The sequence below is a fragment of the Chlamydotis macqueenii genome, chromosome 5, assembly GCF_036417535.1.
Source record: "Chlamydotis macqueenii isolate bChlMac1 chromosome 5, bChlMac1.mat, whole genome shotgun sequence".
Classification (NCBI taxonomy): Eukaryota; Metazoa; Chordata; class Aves; order Otidiformes; family Otididae; genus Chlamydotis; species Chlamydotis macqueenii.
Genome location: NC_141560.1, coordinates 5,755,819 through 5,782,497, shown reverse-complemented (window position 1 = coordinate 5,782,497; position 26,679 = coordinate 5,755,819). Strand labels below are relative to the sequence as shown.

Genomic DNA, 26,679 nt, shown 5'->3' with positions numbered 1-26,679 from the left:
CCTCACAAGGCTCTTCAATCACCTTCCCCCAGCGGGATGGTGGAGAGAATCGGAAGCGTTCTGCCTCCCTCGGGCTTGGGGTGAAGATGTTACTCAGAAGCTTCCTAGCCTTGGACAGCCCTCACATTGTTCGGTGCTCTTGCTTCTTCACGTGGGTAGCAACCAAGTGGTGACGAGAGGCCCAAGGGCAGACAAAAGTGACTTCAGAGGGCCTGGTGGGGACGAGTAAAGGGGTCAGGAGCACAGGTAGAATTCTCCTCTGTCATCCCAGCTGTAGGGAATGACATCGAAAGAAACAGGCAGACGCAACGTATTAAGACTTTGCTCTGCGGCTGGCATCACTGCCAGAATTTGGGGTTTTTTCAGGCATGGGATATTCTACGTGACACCAGGCCTGCTGGGGCGTGACAAGATTCACCGTTCCCAGTGAGGGAAAAGCATTTGTGCTCACGAGTTAGCGGGGCTGTTTGAAAATAGCTTGGAAGCGGGGAAGGGCTAAAATCAGGCTCACTGGAGCATTGGAACAGGCCACCCAGGGAAGTGGTTGAGGCAGCATGCCTGGAGGCATTTAAATGATGTGTAGACGTGGCGCTTAGGGACATAGTTTAGAGGTGGCCCTGGTGGCCAGGTAGGCCAAGAGCATCCTGGCTTGTATCAGAAATAATGATGCCAGTGGTTACAGGGAAGTGGTTGTCCCTTTGTACTTGGCTCTGGTGAGGCCACAGCTCAAGTAGTGTGTTCAGTTCCGGGCCCGTCACTCCAAGGTGAGGGTGCTGGAGTTGGTGCAGCACAGCCAAAGTAGAGTAGCGAAGCCGGTGAATGGTCAAAAGAATGAGTCAAATAAGGGGCGGCTGAGGGAACTGAGGTTGTTTAGCCTGGAGAAAAGGAGGCTCAGGGGAGACCTTACCGCTCTCTACAGCTACCTGAAAGGAGGTTGTGGCAAGCTGGGTGTCAGTGTCTTCTCCCAGGTAACAAGTGATAGGACGAGAGGGAAAGGCCTCAAGTTGCTCCAGGGAAGGTTTAGATTGGATATTAGGAGAAATTTATTCACTGAAGGGGTTCTGAAGCATTGGAACAGGCCACCCAGGGAAGTGGTTGAAGGCAGCGTGCCTGGAGGCATTTAAAAGACGAGTAGATGTGGCGCTTAGGGACAGGGTTTAGTGGTGCAGTTGGCAGAGGAAGGTTTGCGTTTGGACTCAGTGAACTGATGGGTCTTCTGCAAGCTGAATGACTCTGTGATTCCACTTTGAGCTTGCCTGGTGTGCAGTGAGGGGAGACGACCTCTGGCAGGCAGATGATACTGAAGCCAAACTGAAGTCCACGCAAGCTCCTCTGAAGCAAATTAACTCTTGCGCAGCCTTAACTGCTGCACCAGGGCAGCTGCGGGGCGCTGAGCTGAGGTGGGGCCGAAGGGCGGGGTGGGGCGGCAGGCGTGGCTGTGATGCGCTCGGGCCCCTGTGACAGCAGAGGGGACGGGTCACAATGGGGACGGTTACCAGGGGCTGCGGCAGGCAGCGCTGCCCCAGTACGGCCTGGTCCAGCGGTGAGTGTGCACGCGGTGGGAGGATGGGCAGGACGAGGGCCGGGGCAGAAATATGTGGAACGAGGGTCTGGGTTATCGTCCTGTATCGAGGGCCCAGGCGCTGGTGGGAGCGCCTTGGGAGGGCACGGTGCTGCCGCTGCCGAGGCTGGGCGCAGGCCTTGCTGCCTCCCAGCTCCCTCGCCCCGTCTCCTACCTGCACCCAGGTCCCTCTGCCTCCCTTCCCTTCTCCCCCTGCCACCAGTTCCCTTCCACCCAGCCCCACTGAACCCCTTCTCTCCCTCCTCCTGCAGGACATGGCTGCCACAAAATTCCTCATTGTGCTTGTGACCGGCATCATCCAGCACCTGCATTTGGTCAGGGAAGAGCTGGATGAGGCCACGCGGGTGCGCATGCAGCAGCATGCGGAGCAGCTGAGCCAGGAGATGGCTCGGATGCTGCAGGAAGTGGAGCAGAGTATGCAGGAACAGGGAACCCAGGAACAAGATGGTTTGGCCCGGGTAGCACTGCTCTTCAGTGCCTTGCTCCCGTGGCACTTGTGGGGCATTACTGGAGTCCTGCTCCTAGTCTTCATGCTCTGCTGTTGGATCCGCAAAAGGAGCCGTGAGGTGGACCATAGCGGAAAAGTGCAGAGTTCCAGCTGCAATACAGAGCAGGAGGAGGTAGAAAGTGACGGAGAAGATCTGGATGACGAGAATGATATTCCCAGGATTTTTGCAAAGCCCACCCAGTGGTCAGTGCCAAATCTGGCCTACCGGAATTGGGTGGTAGAAGTGTTGGTGGGTGACCTCCTCCGCGTCTTCCAAGAGCACTTCTCAAATCGTTTCTTCCCGGTGCTGCAACCAGCCATCGGGGTGGGCAGGGCCTTTGAAGGCTGGAGTTTTGGTGAGGATGATGCTGTCTACTCTCTGCTGGTGCCCCTGCAGCCCCCGCGTGGGCATGTCTTCCACCTGGAGCTGGGCACCATGAGGGAGATGCCACTGAAGGACTCTTGCATCCGTGGGCTCTGGTTTGCTGATTCACTGGGCTTTGCCTTCCCAGGGCTCCTGGCTTAATCCCAGTAGGCAGTTCGGCCTCACAAGGCTCTTCAATCACCTTCCCGCAGCGGGATGGTGGAGAGAATCTGAAGGGTAAAAGCAGGATAACGTGTGGGTTGAGAGAGGACAGTCGAGGAGGTAAAGCAGAAGCCACACTCATTCACTACTCCCCTGGTCTACTGAGCCCTGATCACCGCTTGTGATGGCCACCAACTGCATTTAACTCCGTCCACCAAACTCTCTGGGCTCAGCCATCCACCACACTCTCAACAGGATTGAAAACCTCCGCATAAAGATCAGGACCAATCTACTAAAGCAGCTGTTCTTGCAGGATGATGGCACAGATGTATGGTTCTGTAAGGAATCAAGGGTAATCTCTAGATCAGTCACCCCGTGTCGCCTTTATGGGCAGCTTCAACTTCCCAGCTGCTAACCAGGACTGTCAGCAGACATGCAGTGGTCCAGCAAATTCCTGAAGCCCACGTCAAAGATACCTTTTGGACATTGGTACTAAGGCAGCCGACGAGGAAAGGTGCCCTCCTAAACCTGTTGATTGTACGTAGAAATGGTCTTTTGGGTGAAGGGATGATTGCTGGCTTTCTTGGCCATAGTGATCAAGGAACGGTTGAGTGGGAGAACGGTTCCGGGAGAACAGACTTGAGGCTGCTCAAGGAACTAGTTAGAAAGGTCCCCTGGGAATCTGCTTCCAAAGGTATTGGTGTCCATACATGCCAGCCCCTTTGTCAGAGTCATTTGGTAAGAGCACAGGAGCGGGCAATTCCAATGTGTGGCAAGTCAAGCAAGAGGGGTAGAAGGCTGGCTTGGCTGACCAGGAATCTCCTTTGGGAGTGTAGGTGACAAACCAAAGTGTATGGGCTTTGGGAAGGTATCTAGGGGACTGGGTTGCTGGCACGCTCTATACGAGTCAACGACGTGCCCTGTCAGCCATCCATCTCCTGGGGTGCATTAGGCAGAGCATAGCTAGCAGGTCGAAAGAAGGGATTGACCCAATTTCCTCAGTAGTGGTGTGGCCTCACCTAAAGTGCTGTGTGCAGCTTTGGGCTCCACAATATAGGCAGGATATAAGAATTAATTAGACTGTGTCCAAAGGAGGGCAACAAGGATGGTGAAAGGACTAGCAGCCGTGTCCTTATGAAGTGCGGCTGAGGACACAGGGTTTGTTCTGCTTAGAGGAGTGGACAAGGGTTGACCTCACTGCTGTCTACAACTTCCTCAGGACATGGAGTCGAGAGGGACTTGCTGATTTCTTCTCTCTGGGCCCTGGTGACAGGATGTGAAGGAATGGCTTAAAGCTGCATAAACAGAAGTTCAGATTGGCTCTCAGGAAAAAGTTCTTCCCTGAGAGAGTGGTCAAGCAGTGGAACAAGCTCCTCCCAGGAAACGGTCATGGCCCCAAGCCTGTTGGTGTTCAAGAAAGAACTGGACAAGGCTCTTAGATATATGACACAGAGTTGTGATGAATGGAGTTCAATCTAGTTGGTGTCCGCTCACAAGTAGTGTTCCCCAGGGATCAGTAGGGGGCCTGTTCTCTTTAATATCTTGGTCAGTAATCTGGATGAGAGGATCGAGTGCACGTGCAAGAAGTTTGCAGATGACACCCGGCTGGGCAGGAGTGTTGATCTGCTTGAAGGTAGAAAGGCTCTACAGAGGGATCTGAAGAGGCTGGATTGATGGGCTGAGGCCAACTGCATGAGGCCAGGTCCTGCCCTTGGCTCATACCACCCCCATGCAATGCTTGGGGAAGAGTGCCTGGAAAGCTGCCTGGCAGACAAGGACCTGGGCGCTTCTCCCTGGTGGCCAAAATGGACAAGAGCATCCTAGCTTGTATGAGAAGTAATGTGGCCAGTGGAACTAGGGAAGTGATTGTCCCTTTGTACTTGGCCCTGTGAGGCCACAGCTCACCTAATGTGTTCACTTTTGGGCCCCTCACTCCAAGGAGGACATTGAGGTGCTGGAGTCCAGCCAAAGAAGAGCAGCAAAGCTGGTGAATGGTCTGGAGATCAAGTCTTATGAGGAGTGGCTGAGGGAACTGGAGCTGTTTAGTCTGGAGAAAAGGAGGCTCAGGGGAGGTCTTATCACTCTGCAAAACTATCTGAAAGTGGGTTGTGTCGAGGTGGATGTTGAGCTCTTTTCCCAGGTAGCAAATGATAGGACGAGAAGGAACATCCTCAAGTTGCACCAGGGTATGTTTAGATTGGATATTGGCAAAAATTTATTCAATTCAATCAAGTGTTGCAACAGACCGCCCATGGAAGTGATTGAGGCAGCATTCCTGGAGGTGTTTAAACAATATGTAGACATGGCGCTTAGGGACATGTTTTAGTGTTGGAGTTGGTAGTGTTAGGTTTGCGGTTGGACTCAGTGAGATTAAGGGTCTTTTCCTACCTAAACAAGTCTTTGATTCTACGAGTCTGATGTCATAACCATTTTTTCATCCAATAAACTGTGCACCCAGTGACACTGTAATGTTCTCTCTTGGATACACTACATAGGAAATGTAAGAAAATCTGCTCAGGTTGGCACATAAGCAACCTGCAGCCCTTTACCTCTGTGCCCAAGATTTTGCTGTAAGCTGTGGCCATGCAGAGCTGCAAGACCCTGCCTTGCAGTGCAAGTGGAGAAGCGAAGCCCAGGAGAGCAGCCCAGCTGCATTTTCCTGAAGCTACCCCTGAACGCAAGGCGAGAAGGGGTTTCTGGGTTCATCGAGGCTTGCCCTGGGGTCCATTTCTCAGATTTGACAGGAGACGGAGGAGGGAAAATAATGTTTTCCCAAGCAAACTCCCCTGTGGGCCCTTTGCAGGCTATCCTCACTTGTCCCCAGAGGCTCTTGAGCAGGAGATGGCCGTCTGCCAGCTCCTTACATCCTGACCCACATTTCCTGAGAACTCAGCAAGGCAGAGTTTCACAGACAAGAGGAAATCCCTAAACAGCATGCAGGCCAGAGAGTGGAAAGGTTTTGCTGGGAGGTTGGATTTGGTTGGTTTGTTTGCTTTTTTCCCAACTTCCCCATGAGTGTATTTGACAGCTTGCTGTCCCTGCCAGCACGCGATCCCAGCGGAAACTGGATCTGGAAGGGCTCTTCCTGCCTAGAGGAGGCTTCCCAGGAGTGAAGCAATTTACCAAGTGCTGCCTTTCACTCCCCGTCCCTTGCCGTGTTTCACCAAAGGCCATGTGCAGTGGCAAGCTGCAGACCGGTTTGCTGATGGTTGGCTACTTTGTCTACCTGCTGGTGGGTGCGGCTGTGTTCCAGGCACTGGAGAGGACCGCTGAGAAGCAGGAGAAAATAGCAGCTGCTCAGATGAAAGAGGCTTTTCTGCAGAACTTCACCCACCTCACGGTGGCAGAGATGGAGCAGTTTATGAAGGTAAGTGCCAGCCCTAAGGAAGACCTTTCTCCCTCCTGTTTCCCCGTGATGTTTTCTCCTAGTCAGCCTTGCTACACAAATAACTTTCACTGCCTTCCGATTGATGTGGTCATTTGTATTATTTTACTAGACCCCAAGCCTACTCTCTGGTCTGAGCCCGCAGGTCACTCTGATTGGGGTCTTGCCTCCTGTTGACTCAGCTTTCGGTGGGGCTGTGCTGGTCTACAATGGGTGGCATATTGGGAAAAATGAGGCTGGCTGAAATGGATGGGCGTGGTTGCCACTTAAATGGTGTCATGGATAGCACAAAGGGACAATATGGCAAAGTTTGAAATACTCTGTTAAGTGAAAAAAAAAGAAGCCTAAATCACTACAAGGAGGGTGGCATAGTTAGGGTTTACTTTTTGAAGGTGCTGCAGAAGCGAAACAGGTAGCCTGGCCAAGGGAAGGGTGTTTCTGGTCATGGCACAGGAAGCTGAGAATGAGCATGGTTGTCTCCGCATCTTTAGTATTTCCCAGCTCTGTCTTCTACAATGCAGAATAAAATGCGCAGTGCAAATAGCGTTGCTGTAAGCATTTGGGCATGGGAAACTAATGGAGCTCTCAAGGGGCCAGTTTGCAGGATAAGGAAAGAAGGGGAAGAACTGGTATTTTAATAACACAACCAGCAATCCAGCCCCCCGTTCACATATGCATGCACCCTCTTCACCTTGGATTGTTCTTTATTTGCAGGTAGGAGAGGAGGAAAAAAAAAAAAGAGGACCTTTTCAAGGCAATGAAATTTTTGTACAAGGGCTGTGGAATAATTTCTGTTAGCTTTGATTTTCTGGGACACCAGCAAAAAAGATAGTGAGGGAGGAAGATGGGCGAAGACTTTTCTGCTGCAGTTTATTCCAGTTTGTGTCTTGCCTTTGGCAGGGCTCAGCCCTGGATTTTATCTAGGCTGTTCCTGTACGTTGTAGTTTAGCCCTGCTTGGGACCAGACTACGCAGTCTCTCTTACTCCCCAACCCTCCGAGAGAACAGGGAGACATAATATAAGAAAAAGGCTCAAAGTTTGAGATAAGGACAGGGAGAGAGCCTTAAAGTGACTGTGACGGGCAAAACAGACTCGACTTGGGGAAAATTATTTGTTTATTATTAAAAGCAAAGCAGGATAATGAGAAAGAGAACAAGATAACCTCCCCCCACCCCTCCCTCTTCCCGGGCTTAACGTTATCTCTACCAGCTTCCCCCTGCCCCGAGCAGCACAGGGGGAAGAGGGAATGGGGATTATGGTCAGTTCATCACACATCATTTTATGCCGCTGCTTCATCGTCGGGGGAAGCACTCCTGACATTCCTCCCCTGCTCCAGCGTGGGGTCCCTCCCACGGGCTGCAGTCCTCTGTGAAACTGCTCCAGTGTGGGTCATCTCTTCCACGGGGTGCAGTCCCTCCAGAATGGCTGCCCCAGCGGGCCCTCCACGGGCCACACCCTCCTTCAAGCATCCGCCTGCCCCAGCAAGGGGTCCTCCCCAGGCTGCAGGTGGATCTCTGCTCCTCCGTGGGCTTCCATGGGCTGCAGGGGGACAACCTGCTCCACCATGGTTGTCACCACAGGCTGCAGGGGAATCTTGGCCAGGAGCCGCATTACTGCTCCCCCTCCTTCTTCACTGATCTTGGCATCTGCAGCCGTTCCTCTCAGAAGAAATTCTTCACAACAGGCAGGCAGATGCCTCTCAGGATCTTTTCACATTTCATTCACTTCTCATCTCCTCTCCACTTCTTGCAGCCAGGCCAGGCCTAGTCGGGCCCAGACGTCTTCCTGGCGGGAGGCCAGAGGGTGAGGCCTGCAAGGCCCACAAGGCTCGCGCCTCCCCCTCTCTGCCCTTACTCAGCTTCCTCACATCTTCTCTCCTTCTTTTTTTTTTTTTTTTTCTGTTTTCCCCTTCTTAAATACCTTATCACAGAGGTGTTACCAGGGAACATTTTTCTATCCATTGGCTCCGCCTTGGCCAGCAGCAGGTCCGCCCTAGGCCCGGCCGAGTCCACTGAACAAAGGGGAAACAACTTCCAGCAGTTTCCTACAGAAGCTGCCACCGTAGCCCCCCCTCACTAAACAAAACCAGAACACTACAAACCAGCCTGCCTGTCAGATGTCCAGTCCAATGTTCTCTGTTTGCTAAAGACAGGGAAAGCCGGATAGTATTTTGGTTTTGTTTTTTTTTTTAACTTTAAAAAATATTAATAGCACTTAGAATTAAAACCGAGCAAGAAGGGAAGAAATGCATAACGTGATAGATTATGGGGTTGCAGGGGCTTGGGAGAAACATCTAGTCAAATCCCCTGTGGCAGGGCAGCCTCAACTCAGCCCAAACCTTCTCTGACAGATGTTCATCTGACCTCATCTCAAAGGCCACCAGATAAATATGCTCATGTGTGTCCATGCATGCCGTTGGAGAAGAGTGTATATGTCAGGCTGAATTCTGATTGTGGGCACACCAAGAGTAACGCTCTGCAAATCAATGGACTTGCTCTGAATTTAAATATGCGTCACTAATCAGAGTACAGCCTTAAAATGAAATTCTCTGTGTATGTCGCGTGCACCCTGCTGTAACTCATTGATGCCCAACTGGGAGGGATCAGAGTCACTGCTCAGTGTGCCTGCATGCAGGTGGGTGATTAAATCCTGGATCCACCACTGCCATCTCAAGGGAAACTCAAAACCAGCAACTAGCCACTCCGTCACTGTCGTGGTTTTGTTTAGTAGGGGGGGCCTAAGGTGGTAGCTTCTGTAGGAAACTGCTAGAAGTCGCTCCCCTTTGTTCAGAGGACTTGGCCAGGCCTAGGGCGGACCCACTGCTGGCCAAGGCCGAGCCGATTCATAGCAGAATGTCCCGTGATAATGCCTCTGCAATAACGTATTTAAGAATGGGAAAACAGGAAAAAAAAAAGAGAGGAGAGAAGATGTGAAGAAGCTGAGCGGGGGCAGAGGTGCAGAGGGGGAGGCGCAGGCCTCATGGGTCTTGCAGGCCTCACCCTCTGGCCTCTCGCCAGGCGGCCAACTGGGCCCGACTCGGTCCAGCCTGGCTGTAAGAAGTGGAGAGGAGATGAGAAGTGAATAAGATGTAAAAAAGATCCTGAGAGACATCTACCAGCCTGTTGTGAGGAACGGCTGCAGACGCCAAGGTCAGTTCAGAAGGAGGGGGAGGAGTAATGCGGCTCCTGGCCAAGATTCCCCTGCAGCCTGTGGTGATGACCATGGTGGAGCAGGTTGTCCCCCTGCAGCCCATGGAAGCCCATGGAGGAGCAGAGATCCACTTGGAGCCCGTGAAGGACCCCACACCAGGGGAGGTGGATGCCTGAAGGCAGCTGTGGCCCGTGGAGGGCCCGCTGGGACAGCTGTTCTAGAGGGACTGCAGCCGTGGAAGAGATGACCCACGCCGGAGCAGTTCCACGAAGGACTGTGGCGTAGGGGTGGGACCCAACGCTGGAGCAGGGGAGAAATGTGAGTAGTTCTTCCCCCAACCATGAAGCAGCGGCATAGAACAACATATGATGAACTGACCGCAATCCCCATTCCCTCTTCCCCCCTGTGCCGCTCAGGGAGGGGAAGGTAGTAGAGATAATGTTAAGCTTGGGAAGAGGGAGGGGTGGATGGAGGTTATCTTGTTCTCTGTCTCATTACGCTGCTGTTTGTAGTAATAAATGAATAGTTTTTCCCAGGTCGAGTCTGTTTTGCCCGTGACGGTAACTTTAAGGATTTCTCCCTGTCCTTATCTCAAACCTCGAGCTGTTTTTCCTTCTATTTTCTCTCCCTGTTCTCTCGGAGGGTGGGGGGAGTGAGAGAGAGACTGCGTAGTCTGGTCCTGATCAGGGCTGAACTACGACAGTTATTTTGGCGCCCAACGTAGGGCTCGAGGAATTTGAGATAAGGATTGAGTTGCAGTGGACTGTCTTGGTCTGCCATGTCCTAGTCATCTATCGGATCACTTTTTCCAAAGTACTTAGCCTAAAAGAATCGAGGTCCTTGACGACACTAAAAGAAACAAGTTCTCCTAACACCCATTACAGCAGTCAGCATAAACAGGGCATAAGACTAATACTCAAAACCACTATTTAGCTGCTACTCAACTTTGTAAGCAAAGGTGTGGATAGTGTCAGAGTATCACTGAGGACGGGTGAGTGATATTCACAGGAAAGGAGCAGTAATTGGCTAAATCTGTAGTATTCTTGCAGCAAGCACACAAGAAAAGCTGCCATATTGATAGCAAACTTTGCTTTCCCTCCCGGAATCTGACTGAAGCCATTCAGAATGGAGTATACCCTGTTGGAAACGAATCACAGATTGAAGACAGCAACTGGGATTTCAGTAACTCCTTCTTCTTTGCAGGCACAGTTGTCTCCACAATAGGTAGGTCTAATGCTTTCCCCGTATATGTGTGAGTGTGATGCTTGTTATGTCTGGTTATTAGGATCTGAATGGATAACACTTTCAAGGATGAAAACTCCAGCCCTTAATTGTCATGGATGGTGAGCAGCAACAGACTTGATCCTGAGACCTCACCACTGCACAGCTCTTTGTGCATTATTTTGGCTTGTGAAATACCGGTGGCCTTTCATATTATTTCCCACTTGTTTCTTCTTTTCAAACCACCTGTTAAAATGTTTGCTGGCCTGCCAGTTGTGGGTGGGAAATAAACTTCACTTTCCTGGTCTTTGTTCTAGGGTCAAATAGGCTTTAAATCCGAGACTGCTGTAAAGCATAAAAGACTGGTAGGAAAGAAGTGAACTCTGCTGGCACATGAACACTGTCTCAATAACCTGTGCTGAGCTGCTGGTGTACATGGTGAATTAGTAATACGACTGGAGGAAAAAAATGGGAAAGGGGCAAGGCAAATGCTGAAACTTTTACACTGCTGCTTCAAGCCGTTCTGACCTTTTCAGGGACTGCTTGCTCTTGCCTGCCTCTCCCTTTCTCTCAAATATACATCCCAAAATTGCAGGGCTGCCAAATTTAAGCATAGCATCCACACTGTTGGCTCCTGCTTTACACTCTCATGCAGTGAAAGCCAAATCTATGCTTTTGCAGAGTGAAGCTGAGGCCTCACTCCCACTGAACCCTAGGCACAGCTGGTCCACTAACCTGAGTGTGACATGTCACAAGGGTTCCAGTGGTGTCCCAGCATCCTGTCAGGTGTGTAGGTGTTGCAGGAACCCATGTGGAGACCTCCTGCTATAGAAGAAAGGAAAAAAGAAGGCTCCAAGGAGACCCTATTGCAGCCTTTCAGTACCTAAAGGGGGCTTATAAAAAATATGAGGACAGACTTTTTACCAGGGCCTGTTGCGACAGGACAAGGAGTAATGATTTTAAACTGAAAGAGGGTAATTTAGATTAGACATAAGGAAGAAATTTTTTACACTGAGGGTGGTGAAACACAGCACAGGTTGCCCAGAGAGGTGGTGGATGCCCCATCCCTGGAAACATTCGAGGCCAGGTTGGCCGGGGCCCTGAGCAACCTGATCTGGTTGGAGATGTCCCTGGTCCTTGCAGGGGGGTTGGACTGGATGGCCTTGAAAGGTTCCTTCTACTCAAACTATTCTATGATTCTATGACCCTTGCACTCAGGGATGTACCTCTTGGGCTCTAAGAGGAACAAAGTCTCCAGTCCATTAAAGGATATCTTTGGAGTTCTGCAGCTGTTGTTCCACTACTTAGATAAATCCTCTTTTAGTAGGACTTTAAGAGAAATATCTCTCTGGCATAAGTAAATCAGCCACCAGTAAGGTCTGGACTAATTAGCACTGTCTGTTCTAATGCACGCTGCACTGCCTTCAGGACTGGAGCCAGTATCTGGACATACCAACTTACTGAAATCTAGCTGGGGAGGTCACTAACACACAGGAAGATGGACAAGAAGCTGGAGATGACTGTATGTGACTCTGACATGGCAAACAGCCTGAGACTCCAGCCTTGATGTCTTCCAGGTCCCCAGAGTTCTGGTTTCTGTCTTTCCCTGTATTTCTCACAGGATGGAGCATGTTTTCCATAACTGCTTTTTGATTGTGCTTTCATTTCATTTTTGGCATTGGTACTAAGGCAGCCGACCAGGAAAGGTGCCCTCCTAAACCTGTTGATTGTACACAGAAATGGTCTTGTGGGTGACGTGATGATTGTTGGCTTTCTTGCCCATAGAGATCAAGAAACGGTTGAGTGGGAGAACGGTTCTGGGAGAACAGACTTGAGGCTGCTCAAGGAACTAGTTAGAAAGGTCCCCTTGGAATCTGCTGCAGGAACTGGAGACAAGGACCTAAGAACAACATCATGTGGTCTGGGTAGTCCTGCTCTTTGGTGCCTTGCAGCAGTGGCACTTGTGGGCCATTGCTGGAGTCCTGGTCTTGTTTTTTGGGCTTTGTTGGTGGCTCCGCAAAAGGAGCTGTGAGTCAGACAGGAGTAGCAAGGAGGAGAGTTCCAGCAGCAACACAGAGCAGGAGGAGGAAGAAAGTGAAGGAGAAGATCCAGATGATGAGCAGGCTATGGCCAGGATTTTTGCAATGCGTATCCAGTTGTCAGTGACAAATCCGGCCTACCAGAATCCGCTGGTAAAGGATCTGGCAGACGATCTCATCCATTCTCTTCCAAGAGCCTTTTTAAAATCATGTCTTCCTGCTGCTGCAACCAGACATCGGGATGAGGAGTGGCTACGAAGGCTGGAGTCTCTTTGAGGATGATGCTGTCTACTCTCTGCTGGTGCCCCTGCAGCCCCCGCGTGGGCATGTCTTCCACCTGGAGCTGGGCACCACGAGGGAGATGCCACTGAAGGACTCTTGCATCCGTGTGGAGCTGCAGTGCAGCTGCGCAGGGCAGCAGCTGGTGGAGAACATGCTGTGCTTCCTCCACCACCCCGAGGAGGAGCTGAGGAGGAATCAAGATCCTAGCCGCCTATGCACCCTCTGCACCGGTACCTACCTGGATGCGCAGAAAACTGCCTGCTGGTTCCAGAAATTCGTCAGCTCAGCCTGGGTGATGATGCCTCAGACTCATCGCTATACAATGCAGGCGCTGCCCTCTAGCCCTTCAGGGCAAGTTGAGGCTTTTTCGGCAGAGTCCTGTGACTGGAGTGCTGTGATAGAGGCTTCCAGGCTCTTCAGGATAGAGGGGCAGGGCAGGTGAGGCGGAGGTGTGGTGCTGGATGTGGAGCAGGGCTTGGACTGTACAGCGCTTGCAGCTGAGGACGACATCTTAGAATCATAGAATCTTTAAGGTTGGAAAAGACCTCCAAGATCATCACTTCCAACCATAAACCTAACACTGCCATGCCTACTAAGCCACGTCCTGAAGTGCCACGTCTACACGTTCTTGGAACACCTCTAGGGATGGTGACTCCTCCGCATCCTTTGGCAGCCTGTTCCAGTGCTTGACCACTCTCTCAATAAAGAAGTGTTTCCTAATATCCAACCTAAACCTCCCTTGACACAACTTGAGGCCATCTCCTCTCGTCCTATCACTAGTTATTTGGGAGAAGGGACCAACACCCGCCTCCCTACAACCTCCTTTCAGGTAGCTGTAGAGAGCAATAAGGTCTCCCCTCAGCCTCCTCTTCTCTAGAGTAAACAATCCTAGTTCCCTCAGATGCTCTTCATCAGACTTGTTTTCCAGACCCCTCACCAGCTTCGTTGCCCTTCTCTGGACATGGTCCAGCAACTCAATTTTTGTTCTTGTACTGAGGGGCCCAAAACTGAACACACTAGTTGAGGTGCGGCCTCACCAGTGCCAAGTACAGGGGCACAATCACTTCCCTGCTCCTGCTGGCCACACTGTTCCCGATACAAGCCAGAATGCTGTTGGCTTTTTTGGCCACCTGGGCACACAGCTGGCCCATGTTCAGCCAGCTGTCTACCAGCACCCCCAGGTCCCTTTCCCCCGGGCAGCTTTCCAGCCATTCATCCCCAAGCCTGTAGCATCACGTGGGGTTCTTGTGACACAAGAGCAGGACCTGGCACTTGGCCTTGTTGAACTTCATACGATTCATCTCAGCCCATCCATCCAGCCTGTCCAGATCCCTCTTCAGAGCCTTCCTCCCCTTGAGCAGATCAACACTGCCGCCCAATTTGGTGTCATCTGCAAACTTAGTGAGGGAGCACTCAATCCTCTCATCCACCCATTCATAAACATATTAAACAGAACTGGCCGCAGTACTGAGCCCTGGGGAACACCACTTGTGACCGGCCACCAACTGGATTCGATTCTTTCAGCCACAACTCTCTGGGCTCAGCCATACACAACTCTCTCAACATGGTTGAGAGCCTATGCATAAAGATCAGGGCAAAAGCTACTAAAGCACATGTTCTTACAGGAGTCTGCTATGGATCAGCCAGCCAGGATGATGTGTGGTTCTACAAGGAATCAAGGGAAATCTCTAGATCAGTCACCCGATGTCATCCTTATGGGCAACTTCAACTTCCCAGCTGCTCACTGAGACTGTTGTAGAGAGACATGAAGAAGACCAGGAAGTTCCTGAAGCCCAAGTCAAAGATAACTCTTTGACATGGGTACTAAGGGAGCTGACCAGGAAAAGTTTTCCTCCTAAACCTGTTGATTGTACATAGAAATGGTCTTGTGGGTGAAGTGATGGTTGGTGGCTTTCTTGGCCATAGTGATCAGGAAATGGTTGAGTGGAAAATCTTTGGTGATATGGGTAAAACTGTCCGCAGAGCTACTAGCCTGGATTCTGGGAGAACAGACTTGAGGCTGCTCAAGGAACTCGTTAGAAAGGTCCCCTGGGAATCTGCTTTCAAGGGTATTGGTGTCCATAAGTGCTGGCCCCTTTGTCAGAGTCATTTCGTAAGAGCACAGGAGCGGCAATTCCAATGTGTCACAAGTCAAGCAAGAGGGGTAGAAGGCTGGCTTGGCTGACCAGGAATCTCCTTTGGGAGCTTGGTGGAAAACCAGAGTGTAAGGTCTTTGGGAAGGTATCTGGGGATGGGATTGTTGGTACACTCCACAGGAGGCATGTGCCCTGGCAGCTAAAATGTCCCATCTCCTGGCGTGCATTGTGCAGAGCATAGCTAGCTGGCTGAAAGAAGGGATTGACTAAGCAGAGAAAGAGCTGGGGGTGTTGCGGGAAGTGGCTGTCCCCTTGTACTTGGCCCTGGTGAGGCCACAGCTCAACTAGCCTGTTTGGTTTTGGGTCTCTCACTCCAAGGAAGAGGTGGAGGTGCTGGAGCCCGTCCAAGGAGGAGCAGCGAAGCTGGTGAATGGTCAAAAGAATGAGTCAAATAAGGGGCGGCTGAGGGAACTGAGGTTGTTTAGCCTGGAGAGACCTTTCTGCTCTCTACAGCTACCTGAAAGGAAGTTGTGGCAAGCTGGGTGTCACTGTCTTCTCCCAGGTAACAAGTGATAGGATGAGAGGGAAAGGCCTCAAGTTGCTCCAGGGAAGGTTTAGATTGGATATTAGGAAAAATGTATTCACTGAAGGGGTTCTGAAGCATTGGAACAGGCCACCCAGGGAAGTGGTTGAAGGCAGCGTGCCTGGAGGCATTTAAAAGACGAGTAGACGTGGCGCTTAGGGACAGGGTTTAGTGGTGCAGTTGGCAGAGGAATGTTTGCGTTCGGACTCAGTGAACTGATGGGTCTTCTGCAAGCTGAATGACTCTGTGATTCCACTTTGAGCTTGCCTGGTGTGCAGTGAGGGGAGACGACCTCTGGCAGGCAGATGATACTGAAGCCAAACTGAAGTCCACGCAAGCTCCTCTGAAGCAAATTAACTCTTGCGCAGCCTTAACCGCTGCACCAGGGCAGCTGCGGGGCGCTGAGCTGAGGGGCGGCTGAAGGGCGGGGTGGGGCGGCAGGCGTGGCTGTGATGCGCTCGGGCCCCTGTGACAGCAGAGGGGACGGGTCACAATGGGGACGGTTACCAGGGGCTGCGGCAGGCAGCGCTGCCCCAGTACGGCCTGGTCCAGCGGTGAGTGTGCACGCGGTGGGAGGATGGGCAGGACGAGGGCCGGGGCAGAAACATGTGGAACGAGGGTCTGGGTTATCGTCCTGTATCGAGGGCCCAGGCGCTGGTGGGAGCGCCTTGGGAGGGCAGGGTGCTGCCGCTGCCGAGGCTGGGCGCAGGCCTTGCTGCCTCCCAGCTCCCTCGCCCCCTCTCCTACCTGCACCCAGGTCCCTCTGCCTCCCGTCCCTGCTCCCCCCGCCACCAGCTCCCTCCCTCCCCGCCCCACTGAACCCCTTCTCTGCCTCCTCCTGCAGGACATGGCTTCCACAAGATTCCTCATCCTCCTTGTGACCGGCATCATCCAGCACCTGCAGATGGTCGGTGACGAGCTGGATGAAGCCACGCGTCAGCGCATGCAGCAGCGTGCGGAGCAGCTGGGCCAGGAGATGGCTCAGCTTCTGCACGTACTGGAGACGAGGACCCAGAAGCAGATGATGGGGGACACAGTGAACCAGGAACAACACCCTGTGGCCCGGGTAGTCCTGGGCTTTGCTGCCTTGCAGCAGTGGCACTTGTGGGCCATTGCTGGAGTCCTGGTCTTGCTCTTCGGGCTCTGCTTGTGCCTGCACAAAAGAAGCTGTGAGTCAGACAGAAACAGCAAAGAGGACATTTCCTGCAGCAACACAGAGCAGGAGGAGGAAGAAAGTGAAGAAGATCCAGATGATGAGCGGGCTATGGCCAGGATTTTTGCAATGCATATCCAGTTGTCAGTGACAAATCTGGCCTACCAGAATCCGCTGGTAAAGGATCTGGCAGATGATCTCATCCATTCTCTTCCAAGAGCCTTTTTAAAATCATGTCTTCCTGCTGCTGCAACCAGACATTGGGATGAGGAGTGGCTACGAAGGCTGGACTCTCTTTGAGGATGATGCTGTCTACTCTCTGCTGGTGTCCCTGCAGCCCCCGCATGGGCATGTCTTACACCTGGACCCAAGCAGTCTCTGGCCCTGCTTCAGCCTCCTCCTCGCCTGACAGGGAGGACACCAGTGAATTCCTCACCTGCCTTCACAGACCCCTGAGCCAAGCGAGGAGGGTGCAGGGAAGCGGCCATCAGCAGTGTGCAGCAGATTCTCACACCCATAAATCTCAGAAATTGCAAACATTTATGAATGTCTGTTGGTTGTTGCTTTGGGGTTTGTTTTTAGCTTGTTTCAGGTTTTTTTTTTGTTTTTTGTTTTTATAGGATAGTAGGGGTGGAACAACAAAGAGGGGTGCGACAGGAAGAGGGGCTGGGCTAGGGAGGTCATGGGGTTCCGGGGCGGCCGGGTGTACGGGTCTCGCATAGTATAAAAGGCTTTGTGATGCAGCAATGAATCGGCATTTGGAGCTAGATGCAGTGTGTCCGTCTCTGTGTGTCCCTGCTCTGGGAGGGCAGACGAGACGGGTCTGAGTGCTAGTATTCAGGATCTCTTAAGGAGCAGCCTGGAGAAGAACGCTACAAGTGGTGACCCCGACGTGATGACGGCCTGGCCGGGTGAAGAGGTCCTTGAGGTAGCTGTGTGCTACAAGAGAAGAAGGACGGTTTCTGAGGAAGAAGGGAACGGTTCTCAAAGAGGGTAAAGCGTGCTCTTCGGGAACGCGTGTGACACCTGAGATATCATGGCATCCATGGAAGCAGTGGTGAGCGCGTTAAAAAACTTAGCATGTCAGGTGGGAACTGAGGTGCATGGGAAACCTACCTGCACGCTTCTCCAGTGGATGATGTGGCGTGGTATGGCTCCGAGTCCAGGGAGATGTTTCCATCGGAACACTTCAGAGAAGGCTGGTGAAGAATTATTTCAGTCTGCCTGTGCAGGAAACAAAGAAGCTGTGGCGTTCCTTCCTGCCTGGGGAGCTGTATGGGACACTTTTAAGGCGGCATGAGATCATCACCAGGCATTAACTGGTGCAGTCATGGGATTTGCAGATCCATCGCCCCTGGGGGAGCAAGAGGAGACATCTCGGAGCGAAGGAAAGTGTGAGAAAAGCAAGTTAGAGGGTGACTCAGGGGATGGGAGGTCCGAGGCAGAAAATTTGTCGGAAACTAAAGAGGAGCAAAATCTGCTGGTTGCACCAGTCGGGGCTGGGCAACGTGGACAGTATAAAGGTTCCTTGGGGTTAACACCATCTGGGGAAGTCGTGGGGTTTCCGGGATGGACTCACCCTGCCGGAACGGGGCGGGAGGTGAGAGGAGGCCCTTTATCCACACTGATGTTTTCATGGGCGGTGATCGATCGTGTACCATCATTTTCGCTAGATGTTTTCAGAAATTTGCAAGCCGGACGATCACCGTGCTCAAGTTGTCGTTTGTTGTTATTGTTAATGATACTGAAGTGGTGGTTTGTTGTTTTAATGCTCTGTAGAGGTGCTGAAGCATTTTGGGTTCCTTCTTTACCCAGAACTGATGTATGGCTCACGATTGCCAGTCTCACCAAACAATCAACCCTATGTTTGTCTATGACCAACCCCAACAACCCATTTTCTACATGCTTGGTGGGGGTGCCTTTGGACAATGAGACGTGGCCGTCGCTAGTGACTTCATTGCCAAGCATGGGCAAGGGCAGGGTTGACAACTGGGATGCGATCATGCCACAGTTACCTGGGGCAGTTGTAGAACCCCAAGAATTAGAACTCTTGGGTTCTATAAAATGGATTATTGTGTGATGTTCAACTATAGCAGCAATAGATTTTTTATTATTAGCACAAAATCATGGTTGTCAGGATTTTGATGGGCTTTGCTGCATGAATCTGTCTGATCATTCGGAATCTATTCACAAATGTATTCAAAACTTGCAAAAAGGAGTACAAAAACTGTAACAAAGTGATGATTTTGATATATTCAGAAATCTTTTTGGTGGATTGATATAAGCTTATTACAAATAGCTGTAGGATGCTTATTCATTCTTCTTATACATGTATTTTGATCTGTATTCCGTGTGGTAGAATGTGTGCAAACTTTAATAGATAAAGCGTTGAAACAAGCCTCTTCTCATAAACAAAGAAGGGGGAGATGTGGTATTTCTCGAGCCAGTACGGTGTCAGTGAAAGCAAACTGACCTTGGGGGAGGGATACAATCATGCTCGCAGGAAGAAGCCATGGAATGAGAAGGGAAGCTTTAAGATACAAGGCATTCTTAGCAGAATTTATGGCTTGTTTCAACAGAGGCCTGCAGAAAACTAGGCACTGGCCTTGTAGGTAAGAAAGTTACTGCAGTTGTTATGTCTGTAATAGTAGAAGAATGCTGTAGTAGAAAATTACTAGAAGGTCTGAGAGACTTGCAAAAGCGCTGTATGTATTGAACTATTTACGTTTGACAGGAGGAAGAGACTCCCCTCCCATTGCAATTCAACATAGAAGGAAGCTCAGAAGACAAAAGGGGAAAGTTTATCAGCATGCATTTGAATCAGACTGCAATGATCGGGTGGAATTTTGGTCTCCTGGTGAAATTATAGCAGCCAGTTTTTTAGCCCCGGGAGTAGGGGTTGCAAGTGCTTTAATGAATCTGCGAAAGTGGGATTGTTGGCTGGCGAAACAGAGTAATTTAACTTCACTAGCCCTAGGTGGCTTGCTTAGCGATGTTGATAGCATACGACATGCAACGCTGCAAAATCGAGCTGCTATAGATTTTTGTTGCTAGCACATGGACATGGTTGTGAAGATCTAGATGGGATGTGCTGTATGAATTTATCTGGTCACTCTGAATCGATCAATAAAGCTATACAAACGATGAAAAATCAAGTTCAAAAACTGCAAGTTAGTGATGGTCTAGGATGGTTAGACAGGCTGTTTACCAAATGGGGAATTATGGGATGGGTCAGAGATGTGTTAAAAATGCTGGGAATTGTTTTGTTGGTGTTATTGGTTTTGTTACTAATTGTCCCTTGTATACTCAGTTGTTTAGGAAAGACGATACAGAACGCAATGGCCAAAGTCTGGATTGTTCAAAAACAAAAAGAGGGATTTGTGGGATATTTGGAAAGCAATGGACATATAGTGAACAATCCAGACACAGTGGGACTGTTTAATCTGTGAGTCAGAGGCCTCTGCAGGCAGCAGGCCATCGATGTAGTGGATGGGAATTTGAGCAAGTGTATCAATGTACGCGAATGTAGCGAAGTGAGTTATGCGGATGGGAATATGGGTGAATGTATCGAAGTGAACAGGACCTGAGCACAAGGGACAAAGCGAGAATACGTGCTGAGACGTGACTGTATCCAGTATACATTTTTAACCAATTAAATTATTGCTTTAGGAATACGGACAGCAAATGTGGCCAAGCTTTTGCAACTTTCCTGGCAGCAGGGGGAGTGCGACACTCCTTTGGCATCCCAGGAAACAATCAGGGACAAGCAGTAGTGGAGAGAGCCCATCGAACTCTAAAGCAGCGCTTGCAATGACTTAAAGAGGGGGGAGAGCTGGACAGGTGGGAAAGCTGCCCAATTGCTATATTGCAAAGAGCGCTTTATTCCTTAAATCATCTGGAGGGGCGCATAAGGGATCATTTAGGCGGTCCGCGGTATCCTATAGGGACCGTACAAGTACGGGATCCTCTTTCGGGAGCTTGGGATAAGCAGCCAATACCCCTGTTAGTGATGGGATATGGTTATGGTTGTGTACAAACAGCATCAGGGCCAAAATGGTATCCGGCCCAATGCATACGACCTGCCCCTGTCAATAACACTTCTAACAGTGACTGACTTTTCTTTCGCAGGTGCTTACAAGTTTACTGATAGTGGGAGTATCTGGTTGCAATTGTACGGGGCAGGGAGAAGCACCATCCAGCCTGGTCAAATTAGCGGTCATCTGTGATGGTCCTCTGCTGAATCAATCGATGGTGTCACAGGACGATATCAAATGGAACACCACTTGCCGCTTTGAGAACGTGACGGAACGAGGGAGCAGTGTGAGTCCACACTATGCATACTGTAGTGGGAATGGACCAAGACCGTCCTGGACCATGATTGGAGAGTACAGGTGTTGAATGGACACGATACTCGGTGGACTTGGCGGGCTATTGGGTTGGCTGATTGGCATTAGTGTCGCTCTCTGTGCACTGCCAATCCTGTTACGCATGCTACAAAATTTAGTGTCTCGCTGGACAGTTGGAGTGGCAGTTGTATATCAGCCGGACTTGCTTATGGCATAAAAAGGGCGGAACGCAATTGCATCGGCACTATCAACACTGCTAACTGATGTAGATTCTATACGCTATGCTACCTCACAGAACCGCTGTTAGCCTGCAGAGCACATATTTGACAGACCTTGTTGCATGCGCTGGCCACGTGTGCAGCAACGTCTGGCCAGTACTCTTTCACTGAATCTGCTGAGGGGATAAACAGAGGTGGCTCGGAGCGGAGGAGAGAGAAGGAACAACAGGGGACGCCCTGAACGTGCTGTGTCTGCCTCCTTTCTCTGCTCTGACCTGGCTGATCATCATCCTCTTGCTCGGCAGTGTCTTTGATGTAGTCGAGTTAGTAACAGAATAGATCAGTAGACTTGCTTACGGCATAAAGAGGGGGAAAATATAGGATAGTAGGGGTGGAACAACAAAGGGGGGTGCGACGCGAAGAGGGGCTGGGCTAGGGAGGTCATGGGGTTCCGGGGCGGCCAGGTGTACGGGTCTCGCGTAGTATAAAAGGCTTTGTGACGCAGCAATGAATCGGCATTCGGAGCTAGATGCAGTGTGTCCGTCTCTGTGTGTCCCTGCTCTGGGAGGGCAGACGAGACGGGTCTGAGTGCTGGTATTCAGGATCTCTTAAGGAGCAGCCTGGAGAAGAACGCTACAGTTTTCAATAAGACCTGTGGCATTTACAGTGCTGGAGACCATGATTTGATTTTTTTTCCTCTCAGTCCTGCCTAGCTCAGTCTCAGAAAGCTGCCTCCACCCCCCTCTTTCCCCTAGTACGGTGTGTGTGATTTTAAGGGTTTTAGAGGGTAACAGCCACTCTCTCTGCCCAGCTTGTGCTCGGGAGCTGGGATAGCAGCTGACCCCTCCAGCTTTAACCTGAAAGCAGGCAGGGTCGTGCAATAGGGTGACTGAGCTGTGGTGTACCGCCAGCAGGTTATCTGCCAGCACCATTCCCAAAATCATGTCCTAGCCCATCTGAAAGACTCAGCTGTATGGCTGGAGTCAACTCACAGCTGCACAAGCTCTAGCTACTCTAGCTAGCATCAGAGTGAAGTTGCTACTAACGACTAGCAACTGTTGCTGAGGCAAGAGCTTCGGAGTCGGCAGCACAGTGCAGCGCGGCGAGGGGATTCCCGAAGCGGGCCACCAGCGGTCAGGCCACTCTCCCGGTTATAAAGAGGGCCCTGGGGAGCGCCCGTGACCTGGAGCGCAGCACGGCAGTTTGCGAGTTCAGGGCGCATCAGGGAGGGCGCCGACCCAGGGCATTTGCTGTTCCTGACTCTCAGGGCAACATGTCCAACACCCGCCTGAGAGCAAAGGCTGCAGCTCCAGCCGGGAGGCCTGCACCGGCTCCCCCTGCGGCAGTCGATGCCTCCGTGCAGATGGAGCTGCCGAGGGGAGAGGCTGCGGTGCAGACCTCGGGCTGCAGGCAGTGCCTGGCCCCTACTCGCGGGGCAGGGGCAGGCGGCAGCCCTGACTGCAGAAGGTGTGCCCCGGTGGAGGAGCTCCTGCAGCAGGTGGCTGAGCTGCAGCAGGCGGTCAGGAGGCTGTGGGACATGAGGGAGGCGGAGAGGGAGCTGGATACTTGGTTCCAGGCACAGTCTGCACCGGAACCGCAGCATCCAGTGAACCAATCTAAACCCCCCCCACTGACACGCGACGTAAGCAAGCAGGCAGAAGATGCCAATGAATGGAAAGCTGCAAGGGCAAGGCGCAGCAGGAGGAAGAAGCACCTTCCCCAGAACCCCGAGGTGCCCCTGCAGAACCGCTTTGCCGCTCTGCAGACTGAAGAAGTGAGACCCAGCACCTCGAGGGAGGCACGGGAGCCGTGCAAGGTAGCCCGACCGGCTCGCGTGATAACCTGCGCTACCAAGAAAAAGAGTGGTAGTAGTGGCCGACTCCCTCCTGAGAGGTACGGAGGCACCCATCTGCCGACCCGATGCGCTCTCTCGGGAGGTATGCTGTCTCTCAGGGGCTCGTATCAGGGACGTGGCCGAGAGAATACCTAGCCTCATACGGCCCACCGACTATTATCCACTACTGGTGTTTCATGTGGGGGCCAGCGACACAGCCGGCAGCAGCCTGAGGAACATTAAAAGGGATTTCAGCGCCCTGGGTTCAACAGTCAAAGACTCTGGGGTGCAGGTGGGATTCTCGTCAATCCTCCCGGTCGAAGGGCAGGGACCTGAAAAGGCCAGACGTATCTGGCAGGTCAACTCGTGGCTCAGGGAGTGGTGCTACAGCCAGGGCTTTGGGTATCTAGATCACGGGGCGTGCTTTGAGAAGCCCGGGCTGCTAGGGGCGGATGGCATGCACCTAACCGAGAAGGGGAAGAGTGTGTTTGGTCAAAGACCTGCCAGACTCGTCTGGAGGGCTTTAAACTAGTGTTGCTGGGGGAGGGGGAGCACAGTTCAGCCCACTGCTGTCAGCATGGCGCCAGTGCCAGCACCGAGGGTCCAGAAGCTGAGGAAGGATCTCAGGTATGTGCAAATGAACTTAAACTGCGGTCCAAAAGAACTCCTGTCGCTCCAGCCGGCAAGTCGCTTTGCTCGGGGCCCAGCTGAAGTGTCGATATACCAATGCACGCAGCATGGGGAATAAACAGGAAGAGCTGGAGACGCACGCACACGAGCAGGGCTACGACCTCGTTGGCATCATGGAGACGTGGTGGGATGACTGGTATGACTGGAGCGTCAACATGGAAGGGTATAGGGTTTTTAGAAAGGACACGAAGGGGAGACGAGGAGGGGGTGTCGCTCCCTATGTCAGCAACCGGCTGGAGTGCATGGAGCTCGGCCTGGGGATGGAGGAGGAGCTGACAGAGAGCTTATGGGTCAAGATTAGAGGACGGGGACAGACAGGGGTTGTTACGGTGGGGGTCTGTTACAGGCCGCCTGGCCAGGAGGACAGAGCAAACGAGGCGCTCTATAGCCAAATAGGAGCACCCTCACGGTCACGGGCCCTGGTCCTCATGGGGGACTTCAACCACCCTGACATCTGTTGGAGAGCCAACATGGCAGGGCACAGGCAGTCCAGGAGGTTCCTGGAATGCGTGGATGACAACTTCCTCCTGCAGGCAATAGAGCAGCCGACAAGGAGGGGTGCCATGCTCGACCTTGTGCTCACCAACAGGGAGGGGCTGGTGGGGGATGTGAAACTGAAGGACAGCCTTGGCTACAGCAACCATGACACGGTGGAGTTCAAGATCCATGGGGCAGCAAGGAAACTACATGGCAAGCTCTCAGCCCTAGACTTCAAGAAGGCGGACTTCGGCCTCTTCAGGGACCTGATGGGCAAAGTGCCATGGGAGGCGGCCCTGGAGGGAAGAGGGGCCCAGGAAAGTTGGTCCACATTCAAGGAGCACCTCCTCCAAGCTCAGCAGAGGTGCATCCTGATGAAGAACAAGTCGGGCAAAAAGGCCAGGAGGCCTGCGTGGATGACTGGAAGAGAGGGAACATAACTCCCATTTTTAAAAAGGGGAACAAGGAGGACCCGGGCAACTACAGGCCAGTCAGCCTCACCTCTGTGCCTGGCAAGGTCATGGAGCAGATTCTCCTGGAAACCATGCTCAGGCACATGGAGAGCAAGGAGGTGGTTTGTGACAGCCAACATGGCTTCACCAAGGGCAGGTTGTGCCTGACCAATTTGGTGGCCTTCTATGATGGGGTGACAGCAATGGGTGTCATCTGCCTGGACTTGTGCAAAGCTTTTGACACTGTCCTGCATGACATCCTTCTCTCTAAACTAGAGAGACATGGCTTTGATGTGCGAGCGACAGAGAAACGTACGACAAAGACTCAATATGAGTAATAAGCGTAGTTCGATTTATTAGTCCCGGGTGCACATATTTATATTGCTAAGATAAAATATGCCTACTAGTCATTGCGTGATTGGCTTAAGCTCTAATGGTTACATTTGCATATCCCTCCTACTTGCAGTTAGTTAACCTGGAAAGTCCCGTACTTTTCATGTTTTCACTTTCTCAAAGTTATTTACGATCTTCTTCAAGGTTGCTTCATTTACTTTCTCACAGGAAGCTTCATTACTTTCTCACAGGCGGCCTCATTATTTTCTCACAGGTGGCTTCAGTACTTTCTTACAGGCGTCTGTAGCGATGTCCTTGAGGCCCGCTGCTCACAAATAGAACAATTCCATTCGGTCTGGATTGTTCACTAAGTGTCCCTGATACTCCAGGTATCCAACAAATCCCCCTTTCTGTTTTAAACAATCCAGACCCACTTATGCGCTAATAACAAAAAATCAATGACTGCTAGATTCTGCAAAAATATCATGACGCATACTATCCATGTCTTCTAATAATCCTGATAACATGCTAGAGGTTAAATTCATTTGCTTTTGTGCCCAACAAGCTAATTTATTTAAGTTAGCTAAAGTTTTTGCAGTTGCTGGCCAAGGAACAAATAAAGATAATGCTATCCGCTCAGCTGTACCCAACAGGGTTAAATTGCTGTCACAATGGGGAGTCAATACTTTTAGCAATCTTCTTGCTCGAGTATGATACCGTAATATTCTCATAGATGGAGCAAACATTATCAATTTTCAAAAATAACATGGTCCTCCTATGGCCTTTTTTGGTACTCCTGACCTTATTTTACTACAATATCAAGTAGGTTCATGTAAGCCTCTATTGAATCTCCCCTTTTTTTTTTTTTTTTTAAGCCAGATTGTCTGTATTGAGTTGTTATTGTGCACCTGTACGAGGGAGCGGCTGGCAGGAGAGATGCTGTGCTTCCTCCACAACCCCGAGCCGGAGCTGAGGAGGAATCGGGATCCTAGCCTCCTAGGCATCCTCTGCACGGGTACCAACCTCGACGTGCAGAAAACTGCCCGCTGGTTCCAGCTACTGGTGAAGGCAGCCTGGCTGCTTTTGCCTCAGTCGTGCCAATACCGTCTAAAGGTACTGCCCTCCAGCCGCTCCTACAAATTCCAGGTGACAAGAAGATCCAAAAAAAGCCCCCTTATTGAGTTGATGTTTGGGGTGCAGCAAGGCAATTCGGACATCTTTGTGAGCAGTGAGAGTACAGAGGCCCTCTTCACCCCAGCGACAATGTGGCCGGAGAGCTATGCTGTGGCAGAGGCAAAGTTCTTCAGGCACGTGGCCAGGCGGGCCCCGCATGACAGCTTCCACCTCAACTGCCTGCAGCTCTTCGCCCGCATCCTGGTGGGCATAGGCTTTTCCACCGCTACCTTGAAGACAGTTGTGATGCACCTCCTGACCACCATACCCCTGTCAGGCTGGCGCAGGAGGGATCTCCTGCCACGGCTGCAGGACATCATGCAGTACCTGCACCTCTGCCTGGAGAAGAAACGCCTTGACCACTTCTTCTTAGGCAATGAGAGCGTTCCTGGGGAGATCGTCTTGCCCCCAGACTTACAATCGGCTGAGCCATTCAACCTCTTCCAGCATCTGCAACAGGATCCGGATGCCCATGCCAAGGCACTGCAGGAGTTCAATGAGCTGCAAGATCAACTCTCAAGGCTGCTGCTCTATGGCCGCTGAAATTTATGCACAGATCTTCCGTTGTGGGTCTCACAGCTGACGACAGACAACGACCTCTTACTGCAGGGAAAAAAGGGGAGAATGCGGGACACAGGAAGGAAAGGGAACA

At 51.5% G+C, this 26,679-nt stretch overlaps 1 protein-coding gene and 1 long non-coding RNA gene across 3 annotated transcripts in view; both read left to right on the top strand.

The window, feature by feature from the left end:
• Positions 1–26,679, top strand: part of LOC147600436 (uncharacterized) — a 759,986-nt gene that overhangs the window by 244,084 nt on the left and 489,223 nt on the right. The gene's annotated exons all lie outside the window — the stretch shown is intronic.
• On the top strand, positions 1,804–26,570 carry LOC147600441 (inositol 1,4,5-trisphosphate receptor-interacting protein-like 1). 2 transcript variants are annotated; one of them, XM_086748757.1, is made up of 4 exons: positions 1,933–2,166; positions 2,236–2,539; positions 13,122–13,126; positions 25,749–26,570. In XM_086748757.1, exons 1-4 carry the CDS (start codon positions 1,933–1,935, stop codon positions 26,568–26,570), a joined length of 1,365 nt encoding a protein of 454 aa, XP_086604883.1. The 2 variants fall into 2 exon arrangements, with proteins under 2 accessions (XP_086604884.1, XP_086604883.1); XM_086748758.1 differs by having other exon boundaries at positions 1,804–2,539.

Excerpts from the sequence above, each read along its gene's own strand:
- LOC147600441 (XM_086748758.1), top strand. The coding sequence starts at position 1,837 with ATGGCTGCCACAAAATTCCTCATTGTGCTTGTGACCGGCATCATCCAG.